Source organism: Heptranchias perlo, chromosome 2, assembly GCF_035084215.1.
Source record: "Heptranchias perlo isolate sHepPer1 chromosome 2, sHepPer1.hap1, whole genome shotgun sequence".
In the NCBI taxonomy this organism is placed as follows: domain Eukaryota; kingdom Metazoa; phylum Chordata; class Chondrichthyes; order Hexanchiformes; family Hexanchidae; genus Heptranchias; species Heptranchias perlo.
Genome location: NC_090326.1, coordinates 157265780 through 157279241, shown reverse-complemented (window position 1 = coordinate 157279241; position 13462 = coordinate 157265780). Strand labels below are relative to the sequence as shown.

At 45.5% G+C, this 13462-nt stretch overlaps 1 protein-coding gene across 1 annotated transcript in view; it reads right to left on the bottom strand.

Annotated features, from left to right (window-relative positions):
- The window catches only part of LOC137299309 (WD repeat-containing protein 48), a 129078-nt gene that overhangs the window by 18455 nt on the left and 97161 nt on the right, over nt 1–13462 (bottom strand). Inside the window, exon 14 of the mRNA XM_067967965.1 lies at nt 777–872. Within this exon, the coding sequence (XP_067824066.1) occupies nt 777–872 (96 nt within the window). The remainder of the gene's footprint in view (nt 1–776; nt 873–13462) is intronic.

Sequence of the window (13462 nt, the reverse complement as noted above, 5' to 3'; positions counted from 1 at the left end):
CAATGTAACGTACTGGTTTCTGCCCTTCACTGAAACTCCATGCAAGGCTGCTATTGGCAACCTGTGAAAAGCAACCCAAGAAAGGAAATAATCACTGGTAGAAATCACATAGCTAAGCACAACTACAGAATACCAGATCGATCTACAAGAAGTGAAAAAAGAGCTTCCATTTATCAACTTGGACTATTAGCCATTGAGTTAAGAACACAAGGAACAAAAAGTAAAGTATTTGCTTCTTTGTTAGTTTTTTTGCTCCCATTTCTACTTTTGAAGGAAGGGTTATGTATCAGCTCCTCCTTTACATTTGGATCTTAACTGCTTTCAAAATCTTGCTCAAGCTCAAACCCTTCCAGCGTGCTTTCTGTCCCATCACTAACCGTCTCCGTTATCCCTGTTTCCCCCTCCTGCTCATCGCCAGTGCTCTCTTCCTCCTTGGAGTGAAGTATTTTAAGATGTCTTCTTGCGTGCGAGGTGCACTATGTGAGATGCAAGCAGTTACTGTTGTTTGACACCGCAAAAGCATGTGCTCTATCCCTGTGAACTGTATTATAGTCTCATTCACTTAAACTATGTAAACGCAAGTTCTTTTTTTCTATCCTGCATTAATCTGCTTCCAATTGTAATATCATCTTTTAATCTCAAGTTGCCATAGTTGTATAATATTTTGCCATCACCTAAGATAGGACAGAGGTATAAGATATCAATTTCTTCAATTTTTGAACAAATTCTACATTAATCTGCCCTTAACATGACCAATTTTGATATGAAATACTGACCCATATTCATTTCATTTTCATCTTCATCCATAGGAATGATGTGTGTTCTTGGCCAATACTCCAACAAAGCCTGAAGCAACAGTCCTCCGAGGTTAACTGTAACATGGAAGCAGTCAGTTTAATCAAAATGGCTAATAAAAAAAAAATCAAGATATATCTGGGTGCTTTTAAGATCAAGACCATAATCAGAACTCAGGAATAGAAAAGACCATTGTGTTCCATTTAGCTGGTCTCTAGGACATCTACACTTTTCACAGTATCTTAAAAATATACTTCTCCCTTGCATAAATGCTGGAAAAGATTCACAGGAACTTGAGTAGGCCATTCTGCCTCTCGAGCCTATTCAGTCATTCAATTACATCATGGCTGATCTGTATCTCAACTTCATTTACCTGTCTTTGATCCATATCCCTTGATACCTCAACCAACAAGTATCTATCAATCTCAGTCTTGAAAATTTCAGTTGACCTACCATTCACAGCCTTTTGGGACAGCGAGTTCCAGATTTCTACTACCATTTCAGTGAAAATGTGCTTCCTGATTTCACTCCTAAATGGCCTAGCTCTAATTTTATTATGTCTTCTTGTTCTGGATGCCTGCACCAGATGAAATAGTTTCTCTGTATTTACCCTATCGAATCCCGTTATCATTTTAAAGACTTCGATTAGATCACCCCTCAACCATCTAAATTCAAGGAAATGCAAGTCACATTTATGCAACCCGTGCTTATAATTTAACCCATTAAGACATTGCATAATTCTGGCAAATCTGCACTGAACCTCTTCCAAGACCAATATATTTTTCTTGAGGTGTGGTGCTCAAAACTGAACGCAGATGGGGTCTGACCAAGGCTCTGTGCAACTGAAGCATCACGTCCTCTCTTTTGTTTCCAACCCCCTGGAGATAAAGGCCAACATTCCATTAGCCTTTTTGACTACTTTTTGTTCCTGTGCACTAGATTTTCGTGATTTGTGTACACAGGCACCCAAATCCCTTTGTTCTCCACAGTTTCTAGTCTCTCACCATTAAGAAAATATTCAGATTTGTCTTTCTCAGATCCAAAGTGGATAACCTCACACTTCCCCACATTGAATTCCATCTGCCATAGTTTCGCCCACTCACTTAAGATTGTCTATGTCCCTTTGTAACTTCCTGACTCGCACAGCTTACTGTGCCTAATTTAGCGTCATCTGCAAACTTGGATATTCAACTCTCTGATCCTGCATCCAAGTCAGTAATATATGGTGAAAAGCTGATTCACTTGCATTCCAATTAATTTCCAGGGATTGAATTGACTGGATGCCAAATGCACCGACACCTCTGGCAATTCAGCTTCTGACGCACACAATTACCATGATTATTTTCTGTAGCATGACATTAAATTAAGCAAGAACTTGATCTTCACATTCTAATAGCAGGCAATAAATCTTTGCTGGCCCCAGCAGATCTGTGCCTTCCCCACGCAGTTTAATTACCTTCTCGTTTAAAACAATTTAGTCTAACTGGAGGTTACACTAAACCTTTTCCATAACTTAAAACAAATGGAGGAGAAACACGTTGTCCAACTCTCTACAGAATAGACACATTGAAAACAAATGCCCACCATCCACAGGAGCAGCAGCAGAACTCGGTAAAGTTACAACTGCTAGGACCTATTGCAATATGGTCATTTCTGCCGGAATAGTTTGGTAATGAGAAAGTTTTTGGTAATTTCATTTTGCTTGGAAGGGCAGAAGCTGGTACAGCCTTGTATTATCTTCAGCCATGTTACAGGCAAGTGAAATGACAGCATGTTTCAATGCCATTTGCACAGAATCAGAGAAGTTTCAGTGCCTGAGGAGCCCATTTGGCCTAGTTTCACATAGGAGCTATTTACCTTAATCCCATTTCCATGTTCCTTTCTCATATCCTTCGATATATTTCTAATTCCTAACTTGGCTTCAATAGCTACTTATGGTAATGCAATCCGTATTCTAAACCTTTTGTTTGAAAAATTCTCTCACCATTGTGTCTGACATATGTAATGAAATAAGATTTGTTTTTTTTAACGTGACGACGGTTCCACTTTAAAATTTCCCAGGTTATACTCACCATTTAATCTTTTGATGCAAACTTTCAAGGGAATAAATAACTACAGTGGTATGTAATAGAAACTTGGTTGTCATAATATTAAAAAATGCCATGGGTACCGTGGTGTCATGGTCATGTTACTGAACAAGTAATCCAGAGAATGCGAGTTAAATTCCCACCATAGCAGTTAGAGAATTTAAATTCAGTTTAACCTTTAAATATCAGTAACTGTGATCATGAATCTGTCAGATTGTCATAAAAACCCAACTAGTTCACAAATGTCCTTTAGGGAAGGAAACCTGCCATCCTTACCCAATCTGGCCTATTTGTGACTCCACTCCAACTCCACCTGGCTGACTCATAACTGCCCTCTGACGTGGCCAAGCAAGCCACTCAATTCAACAAATTTCTACAAAGAAAAGCATTTCAAGAAGGCGGCCCACCACCTTCTCAGGGCAGCTAGGGATGGGCAATAAATGCAGGCCTTGCCAGTGACGCCCACATCCTGAGAATGAATAATAATAAAAAAAATCCCACTGCATCTCTGGCAGGTTTACAAATCCTGCATTCACCAGTTCATTAGCACATTCTATAGCACACTGCCAACTCTGAAAGCAAAAGGAGAAACCTTTTTAAAAACTAATCTGTAGAAATAGCCCAAGAAGAAAAAAAATATCCTAGGTAATTAACGTCTTAGGTCAAACAATGAATTGCTTGCATTCTGCCAGAAGTATCAATTATTTTTCAAACAGACTGGCATTGTCGGTGAACTTCTGAACTCAAACCCAACAGAAAGCAAATCAGATTTGCTTCTCCACACTTCAGAGTTAGGTCGTTTATAATTAACGCTGCTATTACACTGCCATTTTTGTGTTAATATGAACTGGTTTCAGATGGCACTGATGGAAAAGTTGCAGCACAAGTTGGGAGTCAGGTTGATCTGACTTCTGAAAATATGGAACTGAGTAGTTGCTAGACCACCTCCAGTAGGTATCTGTACAGAGGGTGCAGTCAAACTCCAGCACGGTGCAAAGCCAAGTTTAAGTGCACACCACCCTCCCAACCCCCACGCAGAACTTATTTTCTTAAACTGAGTATGGCATCTTTTTAATGTCAGGATGCTCCCACCGTCATGCTAATAAATTATGGGCCTGGGGAGCGCAGCTCGGCGCATGCATACAAGTATACTCATGTAAAGTTCCCTTCTAAATTGTGAGAGTGCAATGCAGGGTCACGTGCAGCCAGCAGTATCATTCTAGGCTGCAAACTGCACATCACACCAGTAGGATAATGGCAGTCTAAAGGGTACGAGTTAAGAGGAGCTGATATGTCAAGCCTGGCAGATGCTCAATTTACAATTTCATAGCATGCAGCTTTCTTAAACAAGCCACAGAATCAAACATAGATCATTACCTTTCAAATTTACATCAGACAAACACCCATTGAAAAGTATGACATCTTTGAAAGCGCTCAAGAGAAGAACATAAGAAATAGGAGCAGGTGTAGTCCATACAGCCACTTGAGCCTGCTCCGCCATTCAATCAGATCATGGCTGATCTTCGACCTCAACTCCACTTTCCTGCCTGATCCCCATATCCCTTGATTCCCCTAGAGTCCAAAAATGTATCTATCTCAGCCTTGAATATATTCAATGACTCAGCATCCACAGCCCTCTGGGGTAGAGAATTCCAAAGATTCACAATCCTGAGCGAATAAATTCCTCCTCATTTCAGTCTTAAATGGCCAAACCCTTATCCTGCAACTATGCCCTCCAGTTCTAGACTCTACAGCCAGGGGAAACAACCTCTCAGCCTCCACCCTGTCAAGCCCTGTCAGAATCTTATATGTTCCAATAAGATCCCTTCTCATTCTTCTAAATTCCAGAATATAGGCCCATTTTACTCAACCTCTCTTCATAGGACAACTCTCTCATCCCAGGAATTAATCTAATGAACCTTCGTTGCACCGCTTCTACGGCAAGTATATCCTTCCTTAGATAAGGAGACCAAAACTAAACGCAGTACTCCAGGTGAGGTTTCACCAAAGCCCCGTACAACTGTAGTAAGACTTCCTTACTCTTGTACTCCAACCCTCTTGCAATAAAGGCCAACATGCCATTTGCTTTCCTAATTGCTTGCTGTACCTGCATGCTAGCTTTTTGTGTTTCTTGTACCAGGTCACCTGTGTCTCCCTGAACACCAACATTTAATAGTTTCTCACCATTTAAAAAATATTCTGTTTTTCTATTCTTCCTATCAAAATGAATAACCTCACATTTCTTGACATTATATTCCATCTGCCACCTTCTTGCCCACTCACTTAACCTGTCTATATCTCTTTGCAGACTCTGGGCGTTAAATTGGGCTGTGTAGTGCCCGTTGTTTCGGCGCTACATGGCCCCTCAGACATCCAAGATGGTGTCTTGGATGCGCATGCACGTTTCCTGTGACGTGCGTCAATCGCCATCTTGGTATAGAAGTTAGCACATGCGCTAATCCCGAATGCTGGAAGCATGTAAAGTAGGGAGAAAATGGCTGCAATCAGCGTGCAACACAGATTTAAAGTGATAGACACAATTTTGGATCTTAATGCTCAACTCAACCCCCGACCATCTAAACGTTTCTTACAGTGCCTGAAGGACCTCCTACCAGCGCTATTTAAAGGGCCATGCAGGTGTTGCAGGTTAGTTGCTGGATTATTGCTTCTGGCTGCTGGAGGAGTAGAAAATGTTTTTTAAAGCTCTCTATTCTTAGAGTTCCTACACTACTTTTGAGAGTGCTTTGGCAGGTATTGCCTTATGGGGTCGGAAAGTTACAACCCTGATGGAATAACATTCCTGCCAACATGGACGCTCTGCTAGGGCTCCCATTGGACATTGAGCATGCAGAGAGACCACGCCCAGCAGGTCAAGCTGTGAGGAGACGGAGTACGAGGAGGCACAGGGCACTGAGCAGGAGGCCCTACCCAACGAGGGCCTTCAGGGATAAATTCTCTTACCTCAAGATGACCGAGGAGGATTGCATCTGACGCCTGAGGTTCACCAAGGAAGCAGTCACTGAAATCTGTCAACTGGTGCGGCCACAACTGCAGCCTCAGGGCAGGGCGAGGACAGCGTTGCCTGTGGCTGTGAAGGCCACAGTGGCACTGAATTTCTACTGCTCAGGAGCATTTCAGGCTCTGCTGGTGACGAGCAACATCTCGCAGTATGCAGTGCACTGCTGCATAAGGTGGTACAGTGCATCTGTGACCTCCATGAGGAATAGGTTCATCTCCTTCCTTCTCGACAGAGACGATCAGAACGAGCAAGCATTGGGGGTTCGCCTGCATTGCTGGCTTCCCCATAGTGCAGGGTGCCATGGACTGCACACACATTGCCCTGTGTGCCCCGCACATCAACTCGGCTGTCTTCGTCAACCGAAAGGGCTTCCACTCCCTCAGCGTGCAGCTGGTGTGCGACCACACGCATCGCATCTTGGAGGTCGATGCCCACTACCCTGGGAGCAGTCACGACGCCTTAGTCATACGGCAGTCCAACGTGCCAGCTATCTTTCATCTGACTCAGCAAGTCAAAGGCTGGCTACTGGGCGACAAGTGCTATCCCCTCACGACGTGGCTCATGACACCGGTTAGGAATCCACGCACACGTGCACAGCAGGCCTATAATGAGACCCATGCTGCCACACACAACATCGTGGAGCACACCATAGGCCTCCTCAAACAATGCTTCCGCTGCCTAGACCGGTCTGGAGGAAACCTGCAGTACTCCCGAGCAGGTGGGCAGATTTGTGGTGGTCTGCTGCATGCTACACTACCTCGCCATCATGAGGGACCAGCCTTTGCCACCAATTACTGCAGAAGATTCTGAGCCAGAGGTGGAGGAGGAGGCTGAGGAGGAAGAGGCGGAGGAGCAGGAAGAGGAGGTGGAGGAAGACACAAGGTTGCAGCAGGAACCACATGCCTTGTCTGCAAGGGCTGTGCGTGCTCGCCTGATTCGTGCCCACTATCAATAATTGGAACTACATCCCCCAACTCACCAATAGTCCTACATTCCCCACCTTTCCCCTCCCACAAGACAAACAAATTGCCCTCCATCAGATTACACATTGGTGTCCCTCTCAGCTCATTGCATGAATAAAAACCACCAAATGCAAAAATCAAACTCTCATTTATGGATTAATAAATGAAAATATACAAGCATAACAGAACTATTCACCCTTGTGCATTTCCCTTAGTGCCTGTTGTCCGTGTGCCTTTACCTATCCTAGTGCTCCTACGAGATGCTTCCCCAGTGGCTGGAGCATGGGTGGTGGAAGGCTGCTGGCTTTCAATGGAGGAACGCCCAGACGGCCTTGGAGGATGACCTTGAGCAGCTCTGGGCCTGGAGGGCCCAGTTTCAGACTGCACCATCTCAGCATGGGTTGCAGCAGTCTGGCCTGGCTGCCCGACAGGCAATAACAGGGGCACTGGCGGAGTGGGAGCAGGAATTCTGTCGTCCTGAGAGAGGACAGCAGGTCTGACCGCCATGGCGCCACTGCCACGCTCCCGGGGCGGTGCCTCAGCACTCCTGGTGATCGGCTGGAGAACGGATTGCTGGAGTGCTGTGATGCCCTGGAAGCTCCGTTCCACAGTGGTCCCCAGAGCCACAAAAGCAGCAGTCTGAGCTGAAATGCTAGCAGGATGGCAGATGTTTGTGCTGCAATGGATGCTGCATCATGGTGGGTTCCACAGGTTTGCTGATGGAGGTGACCACCCGTTCCATGTTGGAAAGGATGGGCTCCAAGCTCTGCGCAAAGCCTTGTGCCAAGTTGGAGCTGGACTCTTCCATGCCCCTTCTCATTATGCACAGGCTTTCTGGTAGGCTTTCCAGTGCCCCAAGCATTTGTTGGTGGGCGCCCATCAGCCGTCTTCTGTAGCCTGGCCCATCGAAGTCCTCATCTGACTCCTCTGCAGCAGAACTAGTGAGCGACCTCGCCCTCCAGCGAGTTGGCTCCTGTGATATCCGTTCCCTCCGCCGCGGCTCCTGCGCACTTGTGCTCGGTGTCTCACCACATGCAGATCCCTCCTCTAACCTAACCTCTAAAGGACGCGCAGTGTCAGTCTCTGAGCTGGTGGAAGCAAGTGTCAGATTGAGTGAAGGTGTGGATTCAGTGTCGTCCTCCTCCTCCTCCTCAAGTGCCAAGTGTTCTTGGGTATCTGCAATGACACAGGGAAACAGGTTGAGTTGTGGAGTGGGGAGAGGAGCAAATAAGATGTGCATGCTGGCAGCGTGTGCAGCACGTGAGTCAGAAAAGATTATGGGAGGAGGGAGATGTGGAAAAGAAGGATCATTAGATATGCAGAGACCCCCTTGACCAGGACCTCCAGCGCGGCACGTTGTAACAGCTGCAGCGACGGCCCGCCCAATAATCTGCAGCACCGTCTTCTCTAGGGGGGGGGGTGAGGTCGTGTAGACGTGCCCGTCCAGCCTCAGGTCCCTCCTGCTGGCAGGTGTTATACGCCACCTTCTCTTGCAAGACAGAGGACAGTGTGTCAGTGAGTGTTCTGCAAGGTGCGTGGGTGATGTGCCTGTCATGGTCGAATAGCTACCAGTACGAGAGACTTGAGTGGTGGTTGTGTGGCCTGCAAGTGTGGTATTATGTGCGGGTGAGATGCAGCATTGCGCATGGATGGCAGTGTTTGTTGGTGGGTGGGTGACGGGAGGTGTTGTGCATGGAGTATTGGTGCAGTTGGTAGGATGTGCCACTTGACACTTGCATTCACTCACCTTGACCACTCATGTCAAGTCATTAAATTTCTTGCAGCACTGCCCCCACGTGCGTGGTTCAATGCTCCTCACATTCACCTCCTGTTCCACTGCCTGCCAATGCCTACGCAGCTGTAGTCTAGATGGTCTCGGGCCACCCTGCGGGTACATGGCTGCCCTCCTCTGGTCCACACCTGCCACCAGGGCCTCCAGAGCATCGTCAGAGAATCTTGGTGCCCGCTCTCTTGCTGGTGCAGATACTCATGATGCTATTCTCCCTTCTCCTCCTTGGTTGTGTTTCTGCCATTGGAAATGTGCCTGCACCTTTAAGTAGTGCAGGCAGTTGATGACGTGCGCTGTCCACGCCCCATTTCCTCATTCTTTGTGCAGCCTCTCAGCAGCGAGGGCTGCGCTTGCTGCACGGAGATTTCAGGGTAAGTAGCAGGCAGCACGAAGTTCATGTGCTGCCTGCGTAGCGGCCGTTGGGCATGGGGTGGCATCGCCCAGAACTGACCCTTATCCAATTTTTCCCCCTCTGTCTTCCTCACAGCTTACTTTCCCATCTAACTTTGTATTGTCAGCAAATTTGGATACATTACACTCGGTCCCTTCATCTAAGTCAGTGATATAGATTGTAAATAGCTGTGTGGCCCAAGCACTGATCCTTGTGGTACTCCACTAGTTACAGCCTGCCAACTTGAAAATGACCTGTTTATTCCTACTCTCTGTTTTCTGACTGTTAACCAATCCTCTATCCATGCTAATATATTACCTCCAACCCCATGAGCCCTTATCTTGCGTAACAACCTTTTATGTGGCACCTTATTAAATGTCTTTTGAAAATGCCTTTTCAATACAAGGACATACTGTTAAGCACCACATGCAGAGCACATTCAATAACAAGAGACAGGTAATGGCTGTGTTATTTAGACTCTTAGATGAGGAACTGGTCTTGGGTGGGATGTAACCAACGTAACCCAAGAAGTCCACCCTCCTTCAAATAAAAGGTGTCGCTATGGGAACCCGTATGGGTCCTAGCTACGCTTGCCTTTTTGTGGGGGATACATGGACCATTCATTGTTCCAGTCCTACTCGGGTCCCCTCCCTCATCTCTTTTTCTGGTACATTGATGACTGTATTGGTGCCGTTTCCTGCTCTTGCCCTGAACTGGAAAATTTCATCAACTTTGCATCCGATTTCCACCCTTCCCTCGCCTTCACATCCCTGACTCTTCCTTTCCCTTCCTCGACTTCACTATCTCCATTTTTGGGAATAGGCTGTCAACCAATATATACTATAAGCCCAACAATTCCCACAACTACCTTGATTACACTTCCTCCCACCCCACTTCCTGTAAGGACTCTATTCCATTCTCCCAGTTTCTCCATCTCTGTTGCATCTGTTCTGACGATGCCACCTTCTACACCAGTGCTTCTGATATGGCTTCCTTTTTCCTCAACCGAGGATTCCCCTCCACTGCAACTGACAGGGCCCTGGTCCGTATCCGCCCTATTTCCCGCACCTCTGTCCTCATCTCTTCCCCCTCCATCCCAGAGCCATGATAGGGTCCCCCTTGTCCTCACCTTCCACCCCACCATCCTCCACATTCAATGGATCATCCTCCGCCATTTACACCACCTCCAGCGCAATCTCACCACCAAACACATCTTCCACTCCCCTCCTCTCCCCTTTCAGCATTCTGAAGGGACCGCTCCCTCCGCGACACCCTGGTCCAATCTTCCAGAACCCCCAACATCCATCCTCCTCCCCACGGCACCTTCCAGTGCGAGCACAGGAGATGCAACACCTGCCCTTTCACCTCCTCCCTTCCCACTGACCAGGGCCCCAAACACTCCTTCCAGGTGAAACAGCGATTTACTTGTACTTCTTTCAATTTACTATAATGTATTCACTGCTCACAATACGTCTCCTCTACTGTTGGGGAGACCAAACGCAGACTGGGTAATCGCTTTGCTGAACACCTCCGCTCAGTCCACAAGTGTGACCCTGACCTGCCGGTCGCTTCCCATTTTAATTCCCCGTCCCACTCCCACTCTGACACCTCTGTCCTTGGTCTCTTACACTGTTTCAATGAGGCTCAATGGAAGCTCAAGGAACAGCACCTCATCTTTCGATTTGGCACGTTACAACCTTCTGGTTTCAACACTGATTTCAATAACTTCAGATCATAACTACTGCTCCCATTTTTTTCAGACAGCAAATGCTGGTAATGGTTCGGATGTTTCCAGTTACAGCTCCTCTAGACCCATCTTTTGTTTCTTTACTTGTCCCATTACCACCCTCCTTTGCCTTGCACCATCATCCCTTTTGTAATCACTCCTGCCCTCCACCCTATCACAGACCTTCCCTTTTGTTCTTTCCTCCCCTCCCTTTCCCTGACTCTGTACTTGCTTAAAAACAGTTTAATCTTCTTCCAATTCTGACGAAGGGTCATCCAACGGAAACATTAACTCTGCTTCTTTCTCTACAGATGCTGCCTGACTTGCTGAGTATTTCCAGCATTGTCTGCTTTTATTTAAGAAGTCAACTCCCTCTGGGATAATGAGAAAAAAATATGGCTGCTGAAAAATAGTATTTTACAGCTTTGCATTTAGAAAATGATTTTCTGTAATGTTAATGCGGAGTATTTAGAAAAAGCAGAACTAAAAAACGTATCCGGGCAGAACTGCATGACATTTCTTCATTCGCACCATTCTTGAAACAAACTATAATAACTTCCTTATTCTGGAGCAACAATTTCAGTCTTCATATGTTAAATGTCACAGGCATCCCCTGCTGGCAACAAAAAGCTAATTGCTAATTTGGAATTTAACAGTTTCCTGCTATTGTATATTTTCTAAAGGTTACTTGGAAAGAATTCTCCTCAGTTTGATAGTGTAGTTTTGAAACTCCCTCATGAACAACAGAACTGTGAGGTGGCAGCTGATCAGTTCTCTAAGTGCCTCAGGGAGCTGGGGAATACATAATTCATTCAGATGGAAAGCCTTCGAACTAACAGCGTACAGTTTTTGCACCAACTGTTGATTTCTTGAAGCCACTAATGTAAGCAGGGTCTCTTTGGGATTTAGCTGGCTCCAATGTAACATGCCTGGCAGTGGGAGGTTAGAACCAAGTCAATCAATGGCCAATTAGGTAATCCAATACATAGAAACACAAGGAATAAGCGTAGGCCATTCAGCCCCTCGAGCCTGTTCCACCATTCAATTAGATGATGGTTGATCTGTACCTCAACTCCATTTACTTGCCTTTGATCCACATCCCTCGATACCCTTACCTGACAAAATTCCATCGATCTCAGTCTTGAAAATTTCAATTGACCCAGCATCCAAAGCATTTTGGGGGATAAAATTCCACATTTCCACTACCGTTTGTGAGAAAAAAGTGCTTCCTGACTTCATTGCTGAATGGACTAGCTCTAATCTTAAGACTGTGCTCCCATGTACTGGATTCCCTCACCAGAGGAAATAGTTTTTCTGTGCCTACTCTATCAAGTCCTTTTATCATTTTAAGCACCTCAATTAGTTCACCCCTCATCCTTTTAAACTTGAGAATACAACCCAAGTTAATGCAACTTCAATTTAACACTTCATGCCCTGGCATCATTCTGGTGAATCTGCGTTGCGCCCCCTCCAAGGCCAATATATCCTTCCTGAAGTGTGATTCCCCCAACTGAACAGAGTACTTCAGATGGGGTTTGACCAAGGCTCTGTACAACTGAAGCATCACTTCCTCCCCTTTGTATTCCAACCCTTGGGAACAAAGCTCAACGTTCCATTAACCTTTGTAATTACTTTTTGCACTCTCTTTTAGTGACGTCAGTACCCGGACTCCCAAATCCTTTTGCTCCTCTACAGTTTCTAATCTCCCATTAAAGAAAATATTCCAATTTGTCTTTCTCAGATTCAAAGTGGATAGCACTGGCAAAGATGCATTTATTGCCTATCTCTGGTGACCCAGAGAAGGTGGTGGTCAGTCATCTCCTTGAACTGCTGCAGTTCTTGAGGTGATGGTACTCCCACATTGGTGTTTAGTAGAGATTTCCAGGATATTGACCCAGTGACGATGAAGCAATAGTGATATATGTCTTTGTCATGATGATGTGAGACTTGGAGAGGAACTTGATGGTAATTCTGTTCCACGACATTGCGCCTCTTATTCATTTTGGTGGTAGAGGTGACAAGGGAGGGAGGTGGATGTTGAAATAACCTTGGTGAATGGTATTGGGAGGATGTCGGCCATAGTCGATGCATGGCTGGGGGAATCAATGAAGAAAGATGGGGAGCAATCAACTTTTAAAAAAAGAGGGATTCATAGAAGTTTCTTGAACCTCAGAGTATTCCCTTCTGCTTTAATTGGGAATATAATAATAGGTTGACAACAAAAATGTGTCTTACCAGAATTCTTGTGGATATTTTGTAGAAATATTGTTGTTTGCCTGTGGTTGATTTTGGACAGCACGAACGGATTAAACTGATTAAAGACACGAGACATAATTGACCTCATACATCCCCACATTGAATTCTCCCCACTCACTTCCTTCTCCTATTTACATTGCTCCGGCCGGCATGGCAAGCCGCTCCGCACATCCCGCGGATAAAAAATATGCGTAGGCCACAATGTCCATTTACTTAATTTTGAAATCTTCTCCAGTGGTGCGCTCAGATCAGCGCAGGCCATGTGCACATGCAAAGACTGTGGGAATGAATGCCCCGTCCACAAGCAGGCAAGTAATAATCATTCATTTAAAGTGACATTCCCTAAGTTAGTCTAAACAAAAATTTAACATAATAACATACCTTACTATAAAAAGGCAAGGAAATGATTTATAATGTACTGAAACATGCAGAAATTT